The sequence below is a fragment of the Corvus cornix genome, chromosome Z, assembly GCF_000738735.6.
Source record: "Corvus cornix cornix isolate S_Up_H32 chromosome Z, ASM73873v5, whole genome shotgun sequence".
Taxonomy (NCBI): Eukaryota; Metazoa; Chordata; class Aves; order Passeriformes; family Corvidae; genus Corvus; species Corvus cornix.
In genome coordinates, this window is record NC_046357.1 from 75,234,647 (window position 1) to 75,248,604 (window position 13,958).

Below are 13,958 nucleotides of genomic sequence, written 5' to 3' on the forward strand. Positions count from 1 at the left end.
TGATAATGGTGGGGGGTTTAGCACGAACATATTTCCAACAGTTGTATAGCCGAGATGAAACCAATATATAGACAGTCTTAGGCCTTGCACCATCTCTTCAACAGCATTCCTTAAACTTAAATTCACTTGAAGTCTGCAGAGTAGACACTCAAACATCAGATGTTGTTCTCTGGACTGCCCACACCATCACCTTTACACCTCCACTTGCTGCCTGAGAGCCCTGACGCTGTGAATTGTCTGTGCAAAGGAAGAGCCTCCCAGCACACTGCAAGAGGGGCTCACCTCTCCAACACCTCTGCTCCTGACCTGACTCATTTACCTGCCTCAGGCAGGGCCATGACAAACAATTCTCACAAGCCAAAAAACATTCCTCCAAAATACTTAATATTGAAGTCCAGTCTTCCCTTCAGCAGCCCTCCAAAATAATTAATTATTGACACCTTCCCTGCAGCTGAGTTTTCCCTGAGAAGTCTCCTTCCTTCTAGTTTATAAGCTCTAAGCCACTCTAAAAAATTCAGTGTATTATTTAAATTCTGCACAGCAAATTAATCAGATTTCAGTTTGTTTTCTCATCTGAGTATACAGAAATAAGTGAGCAATTATTTTCAAAGAGATTTTGATAGAGGCATACAAGATCCCAAGAGTCCAGGAGTGATCAATATTATCTTTAATGATGTATCAAAGCAGAAGTATTTGCAAGTGGATTTCTCTTCATGCCCCTCTCAGTGGATGGGTCTTGGGCAGAGGCAGCAGGTCACTCATCAGCTCTCACACTTGAGCCCAGGTGAGGCATCACCACTGCTCTGCATTAATATTTACCTGTTAATTACCTGAGATACACCCTTGAAACATACCTCAGATACCTCAGACACCTCAGACTCTTAAGTATTAGAAAGATATCATAAGCTCAGACCTTGCTGAGAATAAAAAATAATTGCTTTTTTAAAAAAAGACAGAAAAAAAGCCCACACAAAGTCCAGCATTTATTTACATTATAATTAAGACATCATCTACTAGACTCAGGTCAAACAGCAAACACAAAGATATCAAATTTGAACTGCAATGTTTACAGACTTGCATTCAGTCCAGAAGTGATGCTCTGCAAAATCAGATTAGGTTGAAACTACGGTAAACAATTTTAGTAGTGCTTTTTATCATGGTACACATATTAAAACCTAATTTATTTTAAATACGCTCTTATAATTCCGTATAAAATCCTACATAAAAACTAAAAATTAAAAATTGATTACCTGCAGTAGTCTCCTTGTTTAGCCACCTGGGCCAATGAGAACAGGCAGTCCACAGTTGCTAGGTGACAAATGGCTTTAGACACAGGGTGATAATGCTCACTGAAATGGCTGCATCAAAAGAGGGAGAAGTTACACAAAAACAGGGAAAGAAATAATTCTGTGCAGATACAAAAAGATTGTCAAAATGCACCCCATGCAAGATCTTCACAGGGCTCCTGTGCTCTTTAAATCATTCTGAATCCAAATCTTCCAGCAGGTTATGAGATACAACATGAGGACCTTAATCAAGGTGGACTTCACCTCCCATTCTAACAATGAATTATTTTTTAAGCACAGAAAATCAGGAAAAATTAAATTAATTTGATAGCTTGTAAAGGGTCAGCAGTTGATCCCTGCTGCCTAAACGAGGTGTACAAAAATGCCACAATTTATCAGAATTGATATAGAATCTCAGCAGCAGAATCCCAACTGCTGATTCAACCTCAACCATATGTTACAGTCAAAAAAGAACCAAACTAAGAGCGTCTGAGCACAGGAGTTGTCTACAATTTCAACCAAGTATGGTATCTGCAACAGAAAATTCAAGAATTCATTTTCAGTTTATGGTGCTGCTTCCCCAGTGCAATAATGATGTTACCAGGAGAACTGAGTTTTCAGCAGAGTTCATTCTCCTAGTCCTCTGGAATTTGTCTTTTCCTCTCCCCTAGTCTCAAAGCTACAACATTGAATATAAAACCAGCAGGGGGGCAAAATTTAATAAACAAAGACATCAGTGAATGGAGAGGTGGGAAAGAAGAGCACCTTCCTACACACAGGTCTTCCCTTTCTGTCTGCTGCTCTCCTACAACTCTGCTGAGCACAGCCAGGTGAACATGGAGAGAACTACTTTTATAGTTCTGCGAAGGAAACACAACTGGGGAAGTGTGAATTGGAATGTGTTCCCAGTTTCTACTCAGTTTTCAGAATTTCTGGGTTGCTAATGGGAAGCAAATCCAGTGAGACAACTTGAGCAGGGACTTGATAAGTTTTTGCAAACTATCACTGCATGACAAGAGGAACAATTTCAGTGGTTCTGTAATTCATGGAAGTGAAAAATAACAGATAACCAGGCACCTGAAAAATTAAAGACATTGTGAGAAGTTCAGGACGTATTTTTTAAAGTCCCATTTTAAAGATCCTTTGCCTAAATAGGCAAATAACCCCACTGAAAACTCTGATCTCAGACAAACAGATGTGCCAGATGTGAGGGACAATAAAACTACCAATACTTTCTATCAAACTCTCATAGTCAGGATAGCATACAAAATATAAAAAGTAATACAACTACTACATAATATTAATAAATAATATACTAAAACCAATAAAACCAACTAGATTCAGTTTCACTCAGAGTTAATTGTACTTTCAGATTCTTAATGCTGTGATACTATTTTTCAAACTTTGGGAGACACCTTATATACTTTAAAGTATTATTTTCATCAGAATTTTCAAATGTAGAGACATGACTGCTGGTCTCAGGACGCGGGCTCAAAGGTCTTGCCCTCAAATGCTTTACAGTGAAGAACAACCTTTTAATTGACTACTTGTGAGGACAACGTAACTATGAACTGTTGTGCTTATAAGATAAGCATTCTTCTGTTCCTATAGCGGGGTGGAACAGAGTGGTGAAAGCTGACTCTGGTGCACTCACTCCAAGAAGCGCAGCCACTCAGCGCTGCAGCCAAGGACGAGCTGCTCCCGGAGCTGGTTCAGGAGTCTGTAATTTTCTGTAATGAAAGGCGAGTGGAAGCGGCTGACAGCTTTTGTGCTGCAACGGAGAGAAAGGACTGATTGGAAATCAAGGTTACCAGGCAATCAGCTACACCATCTACATGCAAAATTGGAGTAATTTCCTTAATCTCTGTAAGCCTCGACAATGGATGCTCTAAAAAAAAAAAAAAGCTCTTCCATTGTGATACCAAACCCTATAGATTCCAGTGGCCTCTACTGTGAAAAAAGTGGTATCAGAAGGCTTTGAAATGCTGTGCACAGTGTGGCATTATCACCCAAGCTTACGTATTTCACAAAACTGCTCAGCCATAACTGCCCAAGTGAATGACTTTGCTGTGACGGGTTGATATACAATGAACTAGACAAAACCAGATTCACTTTAAAGAGGAAAACTTCATGATAAGCCTGAAATAAACATGGAAAATACAGATGGTCTTGCTAGTTTCCACTTGAGGCACTTGCTATTTACTCATGTATTTTCATTAAGGACTCCATTTGGCATATCCAGGCATTCTTTTACAGAATCCAGACTAGCTGTAATTTGTTCACCAAGTTAATTCTGTCTGATCTGTGCACTTTTGAGTATTAAAAGAAGTTTAATTAAAAGAGAATTGAGTGTTAATTCTTGCATAAGTGAATTGAGCATCACTTCAGAGTTGGTGAGAGATGTCTGTGCTCACACATTACACACTGGGGCTTGTGGAGAATTCAGCATTTACATGGACATTGTAACTTTCAGGTATTCAACCCATTCAAATCATAAATCAAATCACTGAAAAGAAAAAAAGCCAACTACATCATTGAGTCCATCTCTGTTTCATCTGCTGGAAAATTATCCAGAATCAAGCTTACATTACACCAAGTCCCAAGGCAAGAAAAGCTTGCCTGTATGAGTAAGCAAAATGGTATTTTAAATGCACTGAATTTACCGAGGTGTATGAGCAGATGTTAGCACAGCTACTTTGACCTTTCTGAATAAAACAAAAACAATCAAAACTGTATGAAGGATCTGCACGTGCAAGCTACAGGCACAACTGAATCAAGGCCATAGTTCTGACACCAGGACATGCACCTTGAAAGATGGGGTGAGTAATTCTGTGCTCTGAGGATGTACTGTGTAAAAACAAATGTTGTAAGAAATCAATTTTCCTCAGTTTTGTTTGGATTGTTTTGCTTTTAAGCAATAAATTTATTACTTGGTTGGGTTTTCAGCTAAAAAAAACCCCAACAAACCTAAACACATGGGACGATGAAAATGTGCATGTAATCAATTGTAATACCAAAATACCTCTTGATTTTTCTTCTCTATTAGAACAAACTTCAAAGACATTTTACATACCTACTAACCATAACCCAGTCAGATGGCACAGATGATTTATGGGAATTCTTGACTTCTATCAAAAACTAAAATAACAGAAATGTAACGTTACACATGATGGGAAGTCAAAGGAAGAGCAGAGAATCAGAATCGTCATTTATCAAACTGCAAGCCTCAGAGGAAAAACCATATTGAGCCTGAAGAGAAAGAGCAGACCAGAAGGGAATGTTCTTTTCTCCCCCAAAAAAGCTGGGGTTATGACATACATAACCCCTCTGCACCTACACAACTTTGCTTCAGGTTCAAATGAACGCAGGTCAGAAAAGGAGGCACAGGGAAAAGCAGCAGCAGTGTCAAGATGCTCAGCGCAGTGAAATTTACGTGACGTGTTTATTGCGGTATTTTATATGATTCATGTCAGTTATCTTTGTAACAATAGCCTGAGGTCCTGGATGTCAGAGAGTGGAGGCATTCTCACGTCACAGAATTCAGCTGGAAAACGAATTTCCTGCACAGATTAGGTTAACACAGAACCTGACCACATTTATGGAAAGCCACAAGACCCATCCATGTCTGACAAAACTTTTCCATTGTGGTTAATAAGATTTAGATAGAAACTTCCAGAGGAGCCAGCAATCACCCCCAAGAACAAACAAGGATAACAGTCCTAACACACAAATACAGCAAGGACAGAGGGCACTGGTTCTTAATTCACCCAAAACATTTCCAAGATATTTCTCTGTTGTGAAGGAGCATTTGAATTTTACATCTATCAGGGTGATACAAGAACGTAAGGAGAATATACCATACAGATCTAAAGAAGAAAGAGCTCAAACCAAATAAATTCCTGTTCCAGTCCTGTGTTCTACTCCTCCCATACAATTAAGTTTCCATTATTTCCATTCCTCTGGCATCTTTCTTTTCCTCACTGACCATCTTCTCTGACCCCTCTCTGCTGCCTCTTTTGGTGTCTGTGAAACACCCACACCAGATGTCATTAAATAAGAGCTATCCCCAACCTCTGCAGCTCCTTTCATCAAGGCACCAGACACATCTCTGTCTGCAAAGGCTTCTGAGCCGTGCCCTGCAACAAAGGCCTCCTCTCTGAAATGTGTGCAGTGACTGCTGGCTCCAAAACCACTTTTCAGTCCTTCCTCGGATGCTCTCCTCCCTTTGATGAGTTCCTCTCTTTTTCTTTACTTCACACAGATGGCAGCTATTAACCCAGCTTCCCTGAGAGAAACCTTGCAAATCCTGCTCTTCCCTGCCTCAGATAATACTCAAACACTCTTTTCACTCTTCCCTTGGATTTCAGCTTCTGTGCTGACAGCCAACCCGACTCTGGGGCTGTGTGTTTCCTGTTCTCAGCTTCACCCTCAGCAGGAACATCCACTTCAGGTCTTTATGAAAGGCTGCTGTCTCTAATTCATCCCTTCCATCATTTTCAGCAGTGCCTATTTGCTCCCTCCTGTGTCTCTTGGATCTTTCTCAGCTTCCTAAGTGCCCCACGGCTGATTCCAGCCCCTTCCCTCCCTGTCCTCACCCACTCCTCTCTTCTACTCACAACTCTCATTCTGTTTCCTAAGTCCTTTCTTTCCCCAATTTTCTGCAGAGTTTTTCCCAGCTTCCTACTCTCAGTTCCAGAGGAGAACGCTGAGCAGTCCTACCTCACTGTTCCTTTCAGTTCCCCCACAAACGTGGCAGGGTCTGTTGTCTCTGTTTTTCACCACTGAACTTCTCAGCTCGCTGGATCATGTCCTGCCCACACGTGTACATCCATCAACAAAAGTTCCAGTCCAGAACACCATTTCCAAGAATTGGAAGTAAAACAACATTTATATTCTTTAATACTGTTCCCTCTTCTCTCCCATCTTTCAAATTACAGTCTGACTCAGTACTCAGAAATCCTTTCACCATTCTTCAAATTAACCAAATGCTGTGCTTCCTGGTTCTCTGAGAGCATTCCAGCACTTAATAGCCATACAATTAACCTTGCAAGTACGTGAGTGTTTTTACGAAGACAGAAAAGCAAAGCATTACTGAACCAAATTCAACTGCACTGATGTGTTTCTATTATTTAAGTCACTAAAGTGATTGACTTAACAAATAAAGGAGTCACACAAATAAAGGTAAAAAAGCTGTTCTTCAAAGTTGTACAAAAGATTATAGTCAAATGCCCTCATGAAGCACCACGCTCAGTGAATAGAGTTCCAGCTAGGTCCCGCTTTTAAGCTATTTTCTAGGCAAGGATGGGTACAGTCATACATAATAAACCCCACAGTACCTCTTGACCCGAAACAGTAACATACTCTGCAGAAGGGTTCTTAATCTGTTTACGAATATCCAGCAGATGCAATTGGATTTTAGAAAGCACATCCTGGATCTCCTCCTTTTTCTTTCGGATGACAGGGAAATCTGTGAGGTCCTTGAACAACTGTGTTTTATCTCCAGTCCTATCCATAAAAAATGTAAGATAAAATAACAGTAAAAACAGAGAGATATTCCCCAATTCTACTGTCTGCATCCTTATTTTAATTTATTTTCATTTGTTTTAACATTAGCTTAATTCCCGTCTAAACACAGATTTTCGGGTGCTTGGTCACAGTACAGCCCATTTACTGAAATGTGTAGCCACGACATAAACAGAGAGGCACTTTGTATCCAGAGCCCCCCAGCTGCTGGCAACACCTTAATTGCAGTTAAATGTGAAACTTTAGCTAATTTCTGCATAACATGAACACAGATTTTTGACACATTTAGAATTTGGCGAAAATCGGACACATTTTTGTAAGGATTGCACAGAAAAATCCCCCCCCCAAGGTCCTCATCAAAGCAGAATGCCATCAGTACTTTCCCAGAGCAGCTTCCTTCTTTTGTCCAGAAAAGATTAACCAGAGTACTTTTAAGTACATGCAAAACAATGCCCTTTTCTAGTTTCAGTGCCAGAAAAAATGACAGAACTGTTTTGGCAGCATCAGGACTGAAACCTGAAAGAAGCAATGCCACTGAAATGGTTAAAACTGAGAAGCTGAACTAGCAATTAAAAATGTGGCTGTCAACAAACATAACAAAAATTTAACTTACCCTACTAAGTACCAGGCAAACAATAAAAAGCAGTGTGATCAGCCCTAAGTTAATTGCAATATAACTTTGCATTTTAGAGTCAATACAGAACTCTGCAAGTTAATTATATAATTACCTTGAAAACTAATATGTGGAGAGCAAGTAATTAGCGAACTGAAAGTATTATAGCATGGAAGTAATAAAAAAATCTAATATTCTACTTACTCCACTACCCCTTTGCCTGCACATGGAACTACAGCTGGAGCCAGTGACAAGGCAGGTAACAGAGCTGTGTTTTGGCTTTGCATTCCATCGTCGTTGGCATTACATAAGTGACAGCAAAGATGCCATTTTAAAGTACAATACTAATTTTTAGAAACGATTTTGTGGTAATTAGACTAGTTTCCATGGGAATGCAAGGCAAAAAAAAAAAGATCACTAGTAGCCAGCAGCTGATTGTGAAGACTGTCACTGCTACGTGATGCCTACAAAAAATTTTAATGTTGACACCTTAAAAAACACAAATCCCAAAATCTCAAACTCCCTGTAAAGAAAAAATCCTGGAGCAAAGGGACACTTTTGAGAACAATTACAGGATTTTATCCACACCTCATAACAAAGTTAACACGTGATGCAGGATGTGCACAAGTGTGTGTGCATGGATGGATGTGAGTAGAAGCCATGATTTTGATGAAAGAAATGTTTTTGAGTAAAAACAATACCACCACATACATTTGAGAGATATAAAGGCCAAACAGTAAGTCAGGTTAATCATTTCTGAGTAAGTGTAAGTACAATATACCCAATCAGCAGATCAATTATATCTTGTATACTATTCTAGCCATCATTAGCACAGTGACAGAGAAAAACACCCCATGTTTTGAACCTACCTACAGTAAATCTGGTACAATTTAGATATGGTCTGTTTTGGCATAAACTGTCACAACTACAATTGGGCACCAGGCATCAGCAGGAATCTCATAATCCCACCTTTCCAATGGTCAGAGGAAATCCTTCTGCCCTTCTCAACCTCTAACTTTATATACCTCAGATCCATCTCTAAATCAAAAGCAAATAAAATTAGGTTCTAGGCTTCAATTCTTAAGAGTTATTTTTAAATCGCAGTTTGGAGAAGATAAAAAATGTTTTATAAATAAGGTGGATGTTTATTTCTAGTCTGTTTTGAATATAAAGTTAAGACTATGCTGCCCCCATATAACGACACACAACTTTTTGCCACAAGCTCAGCAAAGAATCCAGGGGTAACAGTGGAGGCAGCAGTTCTTCAGAGCTAACAGTACCCAGCAAATTCTTTAAGTATGTTCTCCAATATAATGTGTATAAATTCCAATTTAGCATCTTCTTCCTCTGTCTTTTTTTTTTCTTGGACAAACAATGGACGTAATTAAGACAAAGAAGAGCAGACAGCTTTAATGAATTCTCACAAAAATAGTGAAAGGCATATTCCTGACACCAGAGCTGCCACTCTGCTGAAGGTCAAGTCTGTCTTCAAAAGCATTAGCTTCTCTTTAAAAAAAATAATTAACTTTTAATTAATTAATTAATTGTTAAACAAATATTTTCCTGTAAATTCATCACCCAGAACAGGTGGGAAACTTTCAAAAAATCCTTCAGCCTGAGGCAGACACCCACTAGGCAAAATTCTCCCTTTTTGACTTTAAAAACAGAATGGAAGCCACAACAACAAACTCTGCTTTAACTAAAAGGAACTGTACATAAATAAATATGAAATAAAAAATATAAAACTAAGGTGTATTAAACCAAGATGCAAAATTTGCATAACTGAACACATCTACTCAGAAAGCCTATGAGGCACAGGAGAATCACGTATTTTTTCTACTTACTTGGCTGCTTCTTCATTAAGGATCTTTAAATACTGTTTTACTGGGGAGAGAAGGTCTGGGATTTCCAGCAGTGCATTTTTTAACAGAGGAGATCTCACATGGGAATGTATGACTGGGACGAAAGCTTGAATTTCCAAGTCCAGACGAGACAGGGTGCTGACTATCAAGAAGAACTCCTGCGTAGAGCACTGAGAAGGGAAGCAGTGTCTGAATCATTACAATGCATTATATTTTCACTAACAGAAAACCTACAGGTTCTGCTCTTTTTTAAAATGTGACAAAATGCAAATAAAATGTATGGACAGTGACAGAGCTGCACCATCTTGCCCCATGCAGGGGGTTAATTAATCACACCAATTGTCTCGACCGCTGTCCTTAGGAATTTGTCATGAGCTGATCTCCAGCGCTCCTGTTGCTGGGGGCAGATGTGCATAGAAAAGCAGAAGTAGGGGCAATAACATGCACACAGCAAAAAAAGCAGACTGGGTAATTTCAGGAGCACCACACCTTGTCCATATGGTCCTGTGCACCCCAGGCTGCTGACCTGGCAGGACAGGGTTTGGAAGGCAAGGTCAGGCGCAGGCAGGGAGAGACTGGGATCAGGAACACAGGAAGGAAAAACATAGAGAGGAGGAAAACCAGCACCCTGTTTGAAGTGGTTGTAGCTACTGACAGCTTGGGCTCTGTCTGGCTGCTCCCAGACCTGCGTGAGGAAGACAGAGGAGAACACACCAGCCCACTCTGCATCTGTCATCCTCTGATCACCACAATGGAGGATCCTCCTTCCTCATTCAGGCAGTTATCCAGAGTATTCTCTGTCTCTCTGTTCTCTAAAAGGGAACATCCCAACCTGGGGCCAACACACACAGCACTGTCAGAGCCTCATTCATGACATCCACAGAGCAGGAGCACTCTACTTCCCTTAAAGCAGCTTCTCACCAAAAGCACCAGCTCTAAGAGAGAATCTCCTCTCCCTTTTTGAACCATTAACGTTACCTGCGATGTGGTTCAAGCGTTTTGCTGTTAGGTTCTGGATGCTCCCCAGTGTCAGCATGGTTTGTTACCTTTAGCTCATGTTCAGGAAGGGCTTCTCAAGCAGTGACCACCCCTCCTGAAACAATTCTCATGCCCATGCCCACCCACGCAGGAGGCAATGCTGATTCTGAAATGCTCTGCACAGCACTGGGTTTGCATCTGTGCTGCACCACAGCTGCACAGCAAAGGGAAACCTGGTCCCACAGGACACTCAGTGCTCTCCAAACTCGCTGAACTCAGTTGCACTCCCAGGACTTTCCAATTTCAGAAAATTTTTTAAAAGTTGCCCATAATAAATACATAATTATGCTGGTGTTTTTTCATATTTTACTGATCTGTAGAAACATTCCTCCTTTAGTCTTCTGAAATTCCCCTATCAGTCAACTGACAATGCTGAAAGAAAACCAGCTTATTTTTCTCACCTGAGGATGCAAGGAAGGCAGTAGGATATATAATATTCTTTGTCTGCCACATCCTTCTGTTCCTACATTTTTTTCTCTCTTCTACCATAGAGATCTAGAATTTAATTTCTGGACAGGACTGTGTGGTGATCAGTACAAAACTGCTCACAGAAGAGGGAGGCTACAGTGATTCAATATTTCACAGAACACATCTGCATTTTTATTTTGTCATCCTCTTTCAATTCCTCCCCAAAAGTAAATTTTTCTTCCTCTCCCTTCCCATACTCAAATGCAAGAACTAAGGCAATTCTCTCACCTATTACACTGTAGTTATTCCCAAGGAATGTCTGTACCCAAACACAGAATCAAGTATTAGCCAAAATGCAATTTAACCACAGTTAGGAATTCAGAAAGGCCACAGACACTGCACTCAGAATGTTTCTGGAAAACCTAAGCTCATCTATTTTACAGAACCACCGAGCCAGGGAGAGAGGAGACCCATGAGGAGGTTTCCCTGCAAATGCTCCAATTTTTCTGTGTTAGTTTTCCTGTATATTCCGAGATACTGTGTGCTTACCATTAATCCATAATGCAACAACTATCATCATGTAAAAGTGTTATTAGCAAAAATTTCCTTTCTATTAAATTAATCCAAATGTCTCCGGTTTTACTCTTGTGTATTACACTAACTCAACTGTTTCTCTGCTGTTAACACCCTTCAAATACCTCTAAGCCTTCTGTTCTCCTTTAATCATCAATTTAACAAAAAAAAAAAGGTCTTTCAGTCTTGCTTCATAAACAGTCCATTATTCTGCCTCATGAAAACTTTGGGTTTCCTCTGCAAAAAACTTGCTGCGATTTATCATCATCTTTCTGATAATCTGGGACTTACTGCTTCTATCTTGAAAAAGTTCTGACAACAAAATAAAACAAAAAAATAAAGGAGTAAATATGTCAACGGTGTTTGAAGTCAAAGCACAGAGGAAAGGCCTGAAACTGTGAACAAATGATAAATCCAGGCTTGGACTCAAAGTCAAATAAAACACTTTCTGACCGATTATATCATCATCATCATCATCCACATCCATGCAGATGAGGGATAAAATCCTGCCAGACTTCCCTGGACTCCAGAGTGTGCACAGGAGGTCCCTGGAGGCAGCGGGGTGATTCCCAGGGGAACAGTGCCCAGGACAGGACAGGAGCAAATATGCACACTAAGAAACTCATCAGTTCCCCAGGTGGTGTTAATTGGGGTGGCGGGGTTAATTGTTCCTTTTTTGCAAAAGGAAGTAAATAGGGCCTTGATCAGTACACAATCTGCAGGAGTGTGGGAAGGGGAAATGTTTGTGGGTATACATGAGAACACCTGGCTGAGGTGTTCGCCAGTCAGGGTGGTGAGGCTGGTGAAGCTGAGGCTTCACTAAGAGAAGAAAGCTGGATTTCAAGGCAGTGTCACCTGAAACAACTCTTGAAGTTATAAGATTTGTCAGAAGATGATTAATAAACATGCTTAAGTTCCTCACAGCAACTCTGATGGCCTACAGGACACTGTAAGAGTCACCTAATGAGTTAAAAACCTGTTCGATTCTGTGACTACAGACCTTTGGAGAAAGGGAAATGCAGCATGTTTTACTGCAAACAACCTTTTTAAATAGAGTGTCTCCAAGAATGAGGGTGAACATACCCCTTTTGTGCTGATTCAGTGTCCCTGTTTCCCCTGGCTCCATTTTAGTAACACTGCAGGACTTTGCATCTAAAATTTAATGTCTCCTCTGCAGAAATAAATTTACTAAGCAAACAAATAACTTGGAACAGATACATTCAAATAACTCTGGAAAAGCTGGGCTCCATTACAGTGGGGCTGATTCCATTCAAATCCTAAGTATCCTTACAAAAGATACATAACTGCGTTATAAATTAGAAGCTTTTAAAATACAGTAAAACTTGTTCACATAAAGCAGGATTAACAGCCTTGCATTCACAGAAGATCCTCACAAGCTTATCCAGTGCTACTTTTGAAGTCTGATTTTGAGATGACACCAGTGATAGCCATAACTTCTCTGGCACTGGAGAAATAACCTCAGAGTGATGCCAAACAATAGTTTCATCCAGCAGTTTATCAAGCTGTCCTGAAGTGGGGTGGCTGCCAGTGATCTAACAGAGATCTAACGCCCTCTCAGCAACACGGACAGCAATCCAGCCCTGTTTGCATTACTGAAAGTGTTTCCAACAGAGGCCCACAGCTGACAGCCACTGACCACTCACTCCAAGTTAAAAGCATTTAAAATAAAAAATACTGGTGTCTAAATGCAGTATACATTTATCACTCTTGTCAGATTGTAGTACCCACCTTTATCTCTTTAGCATAGAGAGCACACTTTGGTTTGGGAAAAATGAGGTATTTAATTTTAAGATTACAAAGCCCCCTTGTTATGACTTTATATTAATCAGCTTAACAGGGAACAGTTTGCTCAAATCAGCATTTAGCATTGCAAACCTAAAAATATCTTCTTTTAAGATTAAAAGTTTTAATTCTTTGAAAGATTGAAAGTGTGGTATAAGCAACATGTGCATGCTATTATCATGGTAGAAAAAAAAGTAAAAAATACAAGGTATATGTTAGCAGAAGTCAAAGGATTATCCTATGGGGAGAACATATTTAAAACATTCTATACAAACAGTAACTAATTTCCTGGGCATATATAACAGGTATTCATTTCACACAAGAAAAAAACAAACCAAAAACCAAAACCGTAACATTTTTCTCTGAATCTTCTGAAAATTACACCCTCCTCAATGACGTATCAAATGCACCTTCCAGGGAAGGGCACATTTTCAGCACCACTGAGCGCACCTGGCACCCAGCTGAGCTGCACCCTTGTCCTCTGAGGAGTCCGGCTACGTCCAGGAAATAGTGAGATATTCACTGAAAAATGGGAAGGCCAATCCCCAGGGAGGCTGTGGGCAGACAGGCACTAAACACCCCCCTTGCAGCACCTGCCTGCTCCATTCTGCTCAGGTGAGCAGCCTGGCACGTGGGCAGGAAACCTCTAGAGCCTGATCCACAGCTGAACAGGTTCTCCCAAGTGCAGCAGTTTGTGAGGAACTGGGAGCAAGAGAGAGCCTAGGGTTGAAGTCAAAGGCAGAACAAACTGAAATGATGTTTTACTACATGTGGTGGTAAGGTTTGATTATTGCTCTCCATCCTCAGGTAAACAGCTCCACTTTAATCCGTTTTGTACATTTAATGGCCAAT

The 13,958-nt window shown here is 40.3% G+C and overlaps 1 protein-coding gene across 3 annotated transcripts in view; it reads right to left on the minus strand.

Annotated features, from left to right (window-relative positions):
• MSH3 (mutS homolog 3) overlaps window positions 1–13,958 on the minus strand; it is an 89,669-nt gene that overhangs the window by 21,604 nt on the left and 54,107 nt on the right. For 2 of the 3 annotated variants that reach the window (XM_039566480.1, XM_039566479.1), the window contains exons 14-18: window positions 9,267–9,454; window positions 6,623–6,791; window positions 4,360–4,424; window positions 2,941–3,057; window positions 1,251–1,358 (exon numbers count right to left, since the gene is read on the minus strand). In XM_039566480.1, the coding sequence (XP_039422414.1) occupies window positions 1,251–1,358; window positions 2,941–3,057; window positions 4,360–4,424; window positions 6,623–6,791; window positions 9,267–9,454 (647 nt within the window). The remainder of the gene's footprint in view (window positions 1–1,250; window positions 1,359–2,940; window positions 3,058–4,359; window positions 4,425–6,622; window positions 6,792–9,266; window positions 9,455–13,958) is intronic. The other variant, XM_039566481.1, reaches the window with a different exon arrangement.